At 39.5% G+C, this 13,317-nt stretch overlaps 1 protein-coding gene across 1 annotated transcript; it reads right to left on the bottom strand.

Moving 5' to 3' along the window:
- Window positions 1-4,284: 4,284 nt before the first annotated feature.
- On the bottom strand, window positions 4,285-12,217 carry SLC35A5 (solute carrier family 35 member A5; the record flags this gene model as incomplete). Its single annotated transcript, XM_079540712.1, has 6 exons — window positions 4,285-4,353; window positions 5,538-6,333; window positions 7,583-7,650; window positions 10,002-10,135; window positions 11,249-11,347; window positions 12,088-12,217. The coding sequence occupies 6 exons, from the start codon at window positions 12,215-12,217 to the stop codon at window positions 4,285-4,287; spliced, it is 1,296 nt and encodes a 431-aa protein (XP_079396838.1).
- Between the last annotated feature and the right edge of the window lie 1,100 nt (window positions 12,218-13,317).

Here is a 13,317-nt window from a genome sequence, read left to right as displayed (position 1 = left end):
AACAAAAAGCCCAAAGAGGACAGATTAAAAAAAAAAGTTATAGAACTGAAAGTTTTCTAAGAAAAAAGATTGAGCCCCACAGCTTAGTCTTAGAGAACAAGTACAAGTACTGAACCAATGCATTAAGGTCAGTTACCTAACCATCTTTGCCTAAAGCAAAAGCAGAGGAAAGTGTACCTAACAGCCACCGCCTGTTGACAAAAGGAGAAGCATCTCTGGAGTGTCTTCTTTCAATTTTTCATTTCAACTTTCCTATAACCTTATTTTTCATGCAAATGAAAAATAAAAGCTGTTTTAATTGACAGTACAAAACATGGAACCTAAACATCCTGTGCCAAGCAGTAGGAAGAGACAGTAAACTTACAAAAGACAGGGCTATGCCTAATCCAAGTTGTGCAAATATCAAACCCGGTCTTGGCTGTGGAAGTTGCATTTAAAAAAAGCAACTCCAAACAAGTTATGTACTGATAAGGGAGGCTGGGATGTGCTCTTAACCAAAACTGCACATTTTAACATTATAAAATCTGAGACACTCAGTATGATTGTACCTTCTGGTGCCAATTCTGCCTTCATTACAAAATGGCTTAAAATTACTAACAACTTTCAGCAGTGATTTAAAATCCTGATTTTGCAACCTACCTCTCCCTGCGGAAAACTGAAAGCAAAGCCTGGGAGGAACACTAATCCTTTTAACAAAAATTACCTCAAAGACTCCAAAAGTATCAGAGAGACAGACAACTCCAGACCAACACTTAATCGTGCCAAACACAGATCAAAAATACTGCATCTGTCCCTGCAGCACCACTGTGAGGACAGGTTTATTGAGATTAAAGCCCTGTTTTTACAGTTCTGAGGAGGAAGTTTTGACACAATGAAGGAAAAAATTCAAAACTTTTTTCTCATCCATATTTCTGGGATTTGATTCAGCTTGAGCTGTCCTTTAAGCACAATGGCTCAGCTTCTACTTTCACAAAGTAGCTGAAATTAACCAATGAAAACTACTTTAACAAACTTGTTATAAACAAGAGAAACATGAAGAGGTCTCTCTTCCTTAGAGGTTTTATGAACTAATTCCTCCCATCCAAGGGAGGAACATAACATTCTAAGCAGTGATAAAGTTCAAACATTTGTGAATCTGGGCTCTGACTCACAACTTTGAAAGAGCTCTCAGTCCAACACCTTCATTAAAGACTACGTGTCAAACTAATGCTGATCTCCAAAAAACTCCTAATAAAATTCCCTATTGCCTTTTGAGGAGTAAAATAGTAAGCTAGAGAAGAAAAAAAAAAGTAAGCTTTCTGACACAGAGTAGGTGAAGGACACCACAATGGAAGTACTTAACCACTCTTACTGCTGTAGGGATCACATGATCTATTTGCAATGTATAGCTCCACAGAACAGCCTCACTTGCTAACCAGAGTTGTTTTTTTCAGCTAACATTTGCTTATAGTCACTTTCTCTAACAAATGTCATATACACACTACATTTGACTATCACCATGGGCAGTAAGACTGCACAGAAATGCATGGTCATATTTCTGAATTACTTTTTATTGCTAAGTTTATAGTAAGTCCTTACCCATTTTTAGACAGTTAATGTTCCTGTTACTGCTGAGAGGATTCAAAGTTTTCTTCCATTATTAAAAGAAACCTGCCTGGCCAATCCAACAGCCTCATTCCAACCTGTTCACCTGAAGACAACAGAAAGATTTCCACACGTTAGACAGCACCTAACTCTACGTGGAAAGTAAATCAAATAGATCAGTAAATCAGTATATCAGCATACGTTCACAGTTATATACCTGATATCTTTGTGCAATCAGAGTTCGGCAAAACAAGTCAAGCGTTACAACATCAGTGAAACTTAAAGTGGGAAGAAATGACTAAGGCTGACAAGAGCTGAATGCAATCCCAAATACACTTCATAAAATTTGCAAATCAGTCATTTCCAACTCTTATCTCTCTTAAGGCAGACAGTTCACACAGGAAGGTCAAATAATGTTTTCAAGACATTCATTTAAGGTTTGACACTGTCACTAGAGGTATGAAGCAGAATTCTATGCTGTGACTTAATCTAAGGCAAAACTGTCTGCAAAAGTCAACATAAGAAGCTACCACTCTTAACAGCAGTCTAAAGCCAACAGTACTTTCATTTTTTCATGAAAATATCTGCTAAAAGTGGGTAGCTGTGACTGGAAAAAAAAAAAAAAAAGCAAAAACAATGAGCTCAGGCAGTATATATTGCAAACCTGTATGCAATGGAAAACAAAATGAAGCTGTCTTATTGCAAACTAAGTCTCAAAACAGTTTAAGGGTTTCTTTGTTTCTTTTTTAACACTGAACTTTCATTTCCCAAATCAGGATATCATACATCAATGAAACCATGTGGAGTTTACATTCAAATATACTTTCTTATTCATTCTGTATAGATCCAAACAACAAGATTTTTTTTGTTGTTGAAAGCACAACAAGCACAACGACATCAGCTGTAAAATGTTTTTCATTTTTCAACACTACTTACAATGTTATCTCATATAAACAAACCACAACAGTAACTTCTCTTTGTATAATTAGTCTTAATACACACAAGAAAAAGCTTACACTTCTGGGGGGGGGGGAAACAGTAAGATTTCACATTCATCATCCAAAAAAAACAAAAATCAGAGTAAGAATTTCACATACATAGTTTCTGACAGGCATTGGCCACAACTGGAAACAGGCTGCTCTTTTTGATGGATCAGTGACAGGAGGTATGCTAATAAATGCAGCAATGAGCCATCAATACAGTATGTGTAAGTAAGCTGTTAGCACACAGAGCCTGGAAACAGGGTAGAAGAGGGGAACAAAGACAGAACTGTCCACAGAGAAATGCATTACTATATTCTGTGGTATGAGAGTTTGATGCTGAACTTATTGCATACCTCCTTAGGAATTCCTTTGACAGTATCTTTCCAAGAACACATTAATAACTCTTATCTGCATTCCTATTCACTTCATCCTTCAATTTTTAAGATTCACTGAATTACTTGGAATCTATTTTTCATCTCACTCAAAATACAAGCCAACAGTTATTCTGAAATCACCCTGCCTGGCACTCTGCAGAATAACTTTTCTCTCTATAAACTGAACGCAAACCTTTATCAGTCTGAGTTGGTGGAGCAACACCAAACGATTCCAACACCTGTGCCCTCCTGCTTGGTGCTCCATGTACTTAGTACTACATGTTGTAGTGCCTCACTGTAGCTATGTAATATTCACTTTCAGATGGTGGCCCCAGTGTATGTATATCTCTACATACATGCTTTCCACATGCAGAAAAGATCCTATGATACATTCAAACTGAATAACATACTTTTGTTTTATTCAGGCTCTTTCGGTGTTAGGCCACATAAGTTGCATGTAAAATACACTATTTTCTATAAAGGCATTCCATATTTCATTTTCCCCAAACACTGGGAGACAGGCACAAAGCAATCTCATACTAGAAATATGAGAGAGCTAGTGGCTGAAGTCACTGAAATCTATTCTGCTTCAATCAAAGAATCAAGAAGGACTCCACAGGAGCCAGTACAGAGTTACACTGGTGTAGAACAGGAATGAAAATTAAATTAAAACCATTCATACTGAAATCACACTCTAGAGATTCCTCTGTCTGAAGAATCCTTAACCCAAATCGTCTGATTTATTATACATTCACAAGTCAAGGTTTGATAAGATTGTTTCAAGGGGACTCTTTCACTCAGCTAGGGATGTTTCAATCTGATTGACCAAAATACAATAAAACAGTCAATATGCTTCATTATTTATAAGGTTATTAGTGCCAGCTTAATTAGAAGATGCTCATCAGTCCTCCTACCACTTCTGCAACATGAACAACAGTTTTATCACCTCTGTCTTGCTAATAAAAGCATTCATACAGGAATTTGCACCGCTTCACAACCAACCAAAGTGACGAAAGACACACGCTGGCGTATTTGCAGCAAGGACTGCCCTCCAATACAGCACGTCACCCACACAACTGAGTCCAGCATCCAAGTCTCTTCTTGTTCACATCAATTATAAACTTGGTTTATTACAGCAGATTTTAACCTCTTCATTTGCAGAGACAGTAAGAGGGAAAACAGCTTTCGAGAATGTGTGGCTCAAATTAAGAGTTTGAATGTTTTCCTCATCTATCTCTGACATTTAGGCCCAAAGAAGTCTCAATCATTCTGCACAAAGGGAAAAAGGAAACATGAACATTCCCTCACTATGAGTAATAGCATTCTTCTCAGCCTGCTCCATGCTAGAGTGAATCTTCATCTGTATCAATGTCACTGCTTGGTTTGTTCAATCTCTCAAATTCTTCTCCATCCTGCAAGAACCAGAAGCAGGAGAAAACAATGTGAACAAAAGTGAACTTGTTATCAATACATAAAGAAAGGAGAGAAGAAGAAAGTCTATTTTTAAGCAATCTCTCTGATGTCAACACCCAGTAATTTATCTTTTACAAGTGTGTTCAAATCTTACTCTAGTACATATATGCTAATGAATGACAACCTCTTTATCTTCAATGCTTTTTTCTGTAGCTTGATCCCTGAAAAATCTTGTAGCCCACCACCAGGAAACTTGCACACATAGTATTCTTTGTTTTTACCGCATACGCTCACTTGTAAATGCTAAAATAAATAGTTTCAGGTACAAAAGAAAACCCCACATACTGTTCGTTAAACAAGCATCTAAAAAGGGCACCATTTGTAAGTTTCAGAAAACATCTGTTGGAAGCTTAATGCTTCCTAGAATTAAATGGAGACAGCACTCTCTGCTGGTTGCAACGTGTATTACAGACATACAGTTATCCACACAGAATGAAGCGAATTCCTTCCCCCTTAGACTGACTTCTCAGCTCAGGTGAGTTAACTAGGATTCTTAAGGGCAAGCTCTCTGTGCTATATTTGAGTTATCTAGGTTACAGTTCAACTTAGGGAAGGGGAAAAAACAAACAAACAACAAACAAAAGGCCCTGGAGAAAATGTTGTGTAAGAAACAATATTAAAATGTCTACTCCAATGTTACCATTGTGTCTGCGTGTATCTTTGACTGTTATGACAGAAATAATCTTAATAACAAATACTGATTTCTTCATGATGTGGGCTCAGCTACACAAAAATTTCAGTTCTACTTAAGTATTGTTAGTTTCCTGGCATTGATTCTAATTTCTGTATTCCCAGGGCCAGCAATATCCTCAACAGAGAATTTGTACAAAGCTGAAGTTGCTCACAGCACAGTCACTGCAGAAAAGCATTGTTTATCTGGGATTTATGAATTGAAAGAGTGTGACACGCAAAGCAATACTCAATCACTTTTGAAGGCTTTTGACAAAGAACACAGATTTTGGTGTTTCAGTTGATGAGTGATTTCGGTCCACATCCCATAGTGTAAATAGAGGGGAAATAAGAATGAATAAATAAATAAATAAATAAATAAATAAATAAATAAATAAATAAATAAATAAATAAATAAATAAAATCAGAGAAGACAAGCACGGAAAAGCCTTACCCCACTTGACCTCTCCCATGTATCTCCTTTGAAGAGCTTGCCCCTTTCCCTCATAGCGGCATATTCCAGGCCTCTTGGTTTACTGGCATTATAGATGAATATGGAGAGAAGCACTACAGGAGCTTCCAAAAAGAACTCTAAAGAAGGCCTGAAGTCAAAGATGACAAAAGACACAGTAGTGATGATGACAGTAGTGATCTGAGCTGTCATAACATGGAACATATTGTCTCGGAACTTCAGGATAAAAGCTACAGACAAGCCCAGGAAAGCAGTGACAAATATGAGAGCCACCGAGAAGATGTTGTGCCCATAAAAGAAACCACAATTCCCTATCTGCCTCCGGTCCTTAGCCTGTAGGCCCAGCATCAGTCCATTGAACAACACTCCAAAGGCATACAGTTTGCTGTTCTGTGTGAAGATGCTTTCACCAAGCTGATCTCCATCTTTCAATATCTTTTCATTGTAGATGTTAGCCAGGGCAGAAATGAAACACTGCACTAGAATAAGCAGATGCCCCAGACTGAGTCGTAGAGGTTTCAATGCTCCTGCCATGGTACTTGTAACATTCCACCGGAAGGTGGGAAGGAATCTTGGTGCTCCACAGCTACCATTTTCCATGCACGTTTCCTCCGGTCCAGCAGAAAAAAGGCAGTGGTTAGATGGGCTGAAAAACATATTGTGATGGAATCCATGCACAGCCAAGCTTTGCTGATGGCCTCCAGTTCCTAGTGTAAGGGCGACGATGGATAAGAATAAGATAACCAGAGATGCCCACTGTACCCAAGAGAGTTTTCGCCTAGGAGCAGACAAAAAAAGCCACCAACTTTAGAAACATGGTCACACAAATTCAATGAGAACAAACCCCATAAAGCACACACAAAACATTGTGCTTGACTACGTTTCCTTATCTGTGGCATGATGAAAAATCTTGATTTTTCAGAATCGACAGCAAAATGCCAAAACATAACATACTTTTTTATGGCAAGGGGATCCCAACTTGGTGATCGCAGAAACACAGAATAGACAATAAACCAATGTAGAGACAACAAAAGGAAAATCTTTCAAGATTAAGTCAGTTGTAGATGCTGGCTACCTAACAACTAAAATCAACTGCTGTCCTTGTAATCACAGACTTGAAGGATTAAAAGGAAGTCAGACATTCCAATAATTCTCTCTCCAGTAAACCTTTACAGCATTTCATTTTTTCCCCATGATTTTGTACATTTTTTACATATTTTATGATGGTAGAAACGTAATGTACAAGGCCTAATGTCTTATCTGTTGTAACTACTCTCTCACTCAAGCAAGAGAAACTACTTTGTTGCGGGGGGGGGGGGGGGGGGGGGGGGGGGGGGAAATAAAAAAAAAAAATCAAAATTTGGAAGATTAAACAAACTGTGACATCACAAGAGATATAAAACTAAAGAACTGAGTAAAAGCACTTTGGCCAAACTACTAGATGCTCTTTTGGAATATTAACACCTGTGGAAAATGCATCTTTGTTCAGACTGAACCACAATTAACTTTTCAGGTAGTGTATGAAAGCTAATATCCTTTTCCCTATCACATGAATAATAAAGAAGAGACTTACCCTATGCAAATAAGCAGAAACACATCAGGGCAGGAACAATATTACTGAAAACACCTATTTCACTCTCATATATCTCATCCTTTCTTGCTAGATTACCTTTACATTCCTTTAAGAGTTACATTGGTCTGAAAAGATGTACTGCTCATCATTAAGTATGAGATTTAACGCACAAACGAAGATACACAAACCCAAACCTTAAGTCTGATCATTCAACAGCTATCACTTGCAATCTGTGACAGGTGACCATACGTGGAGATACACAGGAGCCTCTGAAAACCTATTATTTCCAACACCTTCTTATGTAGAACACAAAGCCACTTCTCTAAGATGGTAGAGTTGCAAGAAAACAGTATTATTGTTGCTATCAGACAAAGAAAGACTGTAGTGTAACCACTGTATCTAGGCTAGAAAGACAAAATTTAAAGTTTTGTTTACCTTATTAAGTACTACTTACTTTAGCACTATCCTGAAGAGAAGAGCTGTTGTTATAATGACAAAATTTGAGAAGAGGACAGCCATTGCCTAGAAAAAGAAGAGGAACAAAGTTATAATTCAGACATGTTGATATCAGCCCAACAACTTTCAGTAATACCTTACAGAAGGGAGACTAGAGTGGAAAGCATCACTCTAGTACTGAACCTTCTTTCCTTAACAAAGTGATAAGATAGCATAGCCCTAAAATAACATTGGAGCATCATTTCAAAGTGTCAAAGCAGACAATGTCAGCTGCCCTTCCTTTGTTCACTGTTGCTATAACTCCATTGTAGAAGTCCACCAGATTGGTCAAGAATGATCTGCCCATGGTGAAGCTGTGCTGGCTCTCTCAGATCACTTCCTCATGAAACAACGCGGGGTCTTAAGTAAGCTGACACATGACACATCTGCCTAAGAAATCACAGCTTCATTTTATGCTTCGTGAAATTACAACTCAGTTAAAAACTCATGTTAGGGGAAAATTATGGAAGACAATAACAATGAATGAACAGATGGAACTGGAGCTGGTAGAAATCGCTCTGGAAGAAAGAGAATTAAAATTGATGTACAAATGACGTGCAAAACAATGGTTGAGCTTTTGACTGAGACAAAAACACAGCATACATGGAACAACATCTCTGGTAACATTAATACAAACCAAATTGATGGAAGAATACTTAAAGTGAATTAATTTTGAGTTGCTCTATTCTGAGGCCACAGGGGACGTCGGTCTCACATAAGTACGAATTAGAAAACAATTTACAAAAGGCCACCACACTAATGGCCTACATGCTGCCAGCATTACAAGCAAAGCCTGTAAAAATAAGTCTTACCAGTAACATACATTAAATACTGAAGAATAACTGCAGTTACTGCTGAAGCTTCAAGAGAAAAGACCTCACCCAAGCAACTCTACAGTCAAGATGCCTGCTCACCTAAGTATAACATAGTCCAAAGCCTATTTAGTTTCAAAATTCACATGAAAGAAAGTGTAGCCAGGCATGGCTGCCTTCTTTCGGGCATCTTGCATTTGCCTTTTCACTTTGAGGGTTTTGCAACTCCATCAAGATATTTTACCTTATAGGTATTTGGTTACCTCATTTACTATTTCTGTCTGGTTAGCCATGATGGTGTCACAGTCTTATCTACCCATCAGGTAAAAACTAAAAGACACTAAAAATTCCAAAGAAAAGTAACTTTCTTTTTTCTTTTAAAAGTGCACATGTTCTGAGGAGAGAGAAAAGTTTTACATATGAATGCGTGTGGGTGTGTGCATGCAACACAAAATCTGCAATGCACATTTAATAAGAGATTGCTCTAACTCAGCCAAATCAAACTGTTTAAGAAAGCAATAAGTATTGTGTAGCCTTTTAAATATAAGACTTTGCTATTATAAATGCTATAGCTGAATTTCCTTCCACCAACCCCCCCTCCAAGAAAGCAAAGAACACAAATAAAATACCATCTACTAATGCTAAAATACCGAATTACAAAGAGTTACAGAATTAGGGGGATTATTCATTTTAATCATTTTTTTTTCAGCCAGGTCCTATTCTAGACTCTGTTCTGTCCCTACCAGAAATGCACATCTAAAAGGACATTAGTTTACAGAAGAAATCCTAAAAGAGAATGAACAAAAACAGTTAAACAGATTTTTAATGGTAAAAAAAGAGTAGACAGTATCTTATAGCAAGCAGTAACCATTTGTGTCCATGAAATTTCAAACAGATTCTGAGCCAAAAGGTACTTTAGCATAAAGAGAGAGAGAGCACAATAAAACCGTATTTCCCAAGTATACATAGATTCATTCAGAAGGCTGAATGTAGCTAGAAAAAAAAGTATAAATGAAACATGTTAAACATAACTAAGTCTAATATATTATTATATAAAAATAAAAAGTAAAAAATTGAGAGCCAAACAGTTTTATTCCTTGCCTTCTCACTTCCCATTACACTTTTTTCACTTAGGGGGATTACATTTATTTGATTTTCTTTGGAATTGTTGAGGAAAGAAAACAAGTCAACGTGTGCATGTAAATAAAGTGGCAGAAGCCACACAGAAAAGGGCAACTCAAGCATCAGCAACATGTGCAAATGCATTGAGAGAGAAATACAGAATTGAAGAAGCCAAAGATTGGAAAGCACAAAAAACCTGCCCCTTACGAAAGGAATTCAGCCTATTCCTAACTCACTTAGGATAGAGAAAACACACAGAAACATTCCTCTACTGAGAGCTGTAGAACTGGATCATTGGCAGGAGAAAGGATGGTCTAGCTGTTCAGATGACTCATTTACCTGCCAATCTTGTACTGTCAATGTAGCAATTGTTGATAGCCTACAGTCAGTCTTGTCAATTATTAACACACTGAAAGATACTTTAGTCAGTACAGGCATACTTACTGGCTGGAGGTAGGACAGCACATAGAAGACAATCAAGTTGTCCAAAAAGTAAAGAAAGGCAGGAATTGACCATTTCATGGAATTACAAAAATTCTTCCAGGAAAGACAGCCAAATGGATGATCTAAGCAGCCCTCTGGAAGGAAAACAAATCAATAGGAGAAACAACTTTTCTATTATCAGAAGTCCATTTCGAAGCCGTTTGAATAGTCACCAGCGTTCTCTGGCAACACAGAGGACAGCCCCAAGGCAGAACACACAGCTAAAACAGAAATCTAGTGTCTGTAAGCATTCACATCCTTGCTTCACTAAGGAAACTATGAAGGAATCACAGAATTGTAGGGGTTGGAAGGGACTTCTAGAGATCATTGAGTCCAACCTGCCTGCTAAACCTGCTAAAGTAGGTGCCCTACAGCAAGTCACGAAGGCAGGCACCCAGACAAGTCTTGACTATCACCAAAGGAGATTCCACAACTTCTCTAAGCAGATTTTGCTTATCTGTCCACAAGACAGATACCTGAATTAGGGTTTCTCAAGTGGTTTCTCACGTGAGAATTAAAACCAGGAGACAAAATTTGCAATCTCTAGCTCTGCTCTCCTCTTTTTTTTTTTTTCTTTTGCCATTTTGTCTTGTTCTGTTCTAGGGCTGAACAGAAACAGCAAAAAGATACTTTGAGAATCCTTTAACCCTATCAGAATATTTCTCCACTGGTGCAAAAACACATCATAATCATTCTTTGAGGACCAAAATGCACTCCAGAAAGCCCCCACACAATAGTCACATCAGTATCAGCTGATTATCAATCTCATTTAGATTAGAAATAATGACACAGATGGAGGATCTGTTCATTTAGCACCCAAAGGGTAGCCAGTAACAAGCTTCTTTTCAGTCATGTCTTCACAGTGAGGCAACTCCTATTACCCTAGACCAACGCTGTGCTAAAATTTCAAAAAGATTAGATTGTCTTCATTACACTTTCTAACTCAACTCATTATCCTCATTTCTGCTATCATACAAACAACTTGAGAACATCTGAATTTAATGGAAAAATTAGAGTTATAATAAGTATGGTTATAATTGTGTATCAAAGACATAATTCCAGAGAACATTACTGTCAGGACTTCATGCCATTACATGTGAATCTATTAGTGGGAAGGTAAAAAAAAAAAAAAAAAAAAAAAAAGATATGAAGTGTAATAAATCTTAGCAAGTCAACACATCTTAGTTACTTGAAACATATGTACTCACCTTTTTTCTTAACCCATAGTGCCAATACCACGCACAGGAACAGTTTTACTACTTCAGAACATATGTTCACTGTTGTAGGAAGATAATCATACTTGTTATCTGTGGGATTCAGCAAATTGTAAAGAGTACACCATCAGATTCCTTTTGCATTCACAATTGGAAAAGGAAATACTTTAACCCCTTCAGTCAGGATTAGACCCCCTGCTCATAAACACAAAGTGTTAGCACTCCTATTACACAGTCAGTTTTTGACAAGTCAGGTGCCCTTCTAGGCTGAAATCTTTCCTCATTTGCTCTCAGTTTACAGTACATTTTTTTTTCCGAAGAACTAACCATCATTTTTAAAACAATCAAACCAGGAAATATTTTCCCCCCCACAGTAATAGAGTATGTTTTCCTAGTAGGAGAAAGCTTCCAGGATAACACGACCTACTTTGTGGATTTTATCTTTTCTTTGATAGCATATTTTGCTAACGTTTGCTAAAAGGACAGCGTATTTTGCTAACATTTGCTGTAAGACAGCTTGCACACCACTATACCACCTTCTCCTGAAGGTGCTGTGAAACAAATAAATTGGTCATGCACCACCAACAGTGTTTGCACAGTTTAATATTTGGAAATCAGCTATAAAGTAATCTACTGTCTCATCTTTTGAGGCTAATCTTCAACTGGATCAGATATCTTGCAACCTCAAATTGTTATTCTACGTTAGACACAGTGAAATTTATGCCTCAGTTTATGTAATGGAGAACTAGGTGGAAAACTAGGTTTTGGGGTATCTGTTACACCTGAAATAACAAATCTTATTGAAGTTCATTACGTTTATTGTCCAACAATACCTTCATTAGCAGAATATTTCATCAGAAGGATTCGACTCGAGCCCAGAGCAATGAAGACTCCTCCAAGTAGAAAGGTGTAGATGGTTGTCTTGGAGCAAACTGCAGAACGACGACAGCACTTGCTCTCCATTCTGCTGCCTTGCTGTCAGTGCCCTTTGGATGACACAACACACATATGCTATAAACAGTACTTCCAGAAGCTGATACGGTGAGGTGAAACGTGTGCCTTTTATTGCTTTATTTTATCTCAAACAAAATGGTTTGTGTTGAGAACTATAATTGCATGCTAAAATCAACATTTTATTTCAAATGAGGGCCAGCCAGGGGAAATAAACACCTCGCATACACAGTGATATCTACGGAATACTCACCAGCTGAACAAGATAAATGAATTACATTGTTATTTCTCCACAGGATTTTTATGTTTGAATACACATGTACGTATATCACAGAATGGCTGGGTTAAAAGGGCCCATCCAGTTCCAGCCCCCGCCGCGAGCAGGGTTGTCACCCACCAGACCAGGCTGCCAGGGTTCCATCCAACCCGGCCTCGATCTCTTTCACAAACAGCTCCTGTTCCCGACCGCAGCAGACAGAGTTGCACAGGGCCGCCCGCGGCTCGTCCGCTACCAGACGCGCTCCGGGCGGCTGTTTCCGCAGTTCAGCCACCCGCTAACGAAAGACGGAAGGGCGGCGGCCCCGGCACCGCCAGGCACCGGCTGTCAACGGTCTCTCGCCTCGCGCCGATCCACCTCAGCGGCTGCGCCTCAGCCGCGCGGCTGCGCTCGCCGCTCTCTGCCACGTCTCCGCCTCGCGGGCGCGAGGCGAGCCGGGCCGACAGAGGGCGGCTGCCGCCAAGACGGGGAACCGGGAAGGCGCATCCGACGCTCGGCTCTCCCCGTTCTGTTCCCACCGGCCTCGGCCGTAGCCCGTTTCAGCTCCCCGCCCCACTGCACTCAGCAGCCGGGCACCGGGCACGGCGACGCTGCCGTCAAACACACCCGTCGCCGGTGGGGAACGAAGGCCGCGACCCTGTCCCTAATCCCGCTCGTTCTCTTCCTCTCCCGGCCCTCATCCCCGGCACCTTGCCCCTCTCCCGCTTCCCCGCCGGCCTCACCTGCCGGGGCGGAGCCGAACGGGGCGCAACCCTCCCCGAGACGGACGGCAGCGCGCGCCCCGACTGCCCCTCCTCCGCCGCCTCATTCTCCATGACAACTACCCACGTGATCC

Source organism: Tetrao urogallus (genome assembly GCF_951394365.1).
Source record: "Tetrao urogallus genome assembly, chromosome: 1".
Lineage (NCBI taxonomy): Eukaryota > Metazoa > Chordata > Aves > Galliformes > Phasianidae > Tetrao > Tetrao urogallus.
This window is presented reverse-complemented; position numbering and strand designations above follow the sequence as displayed.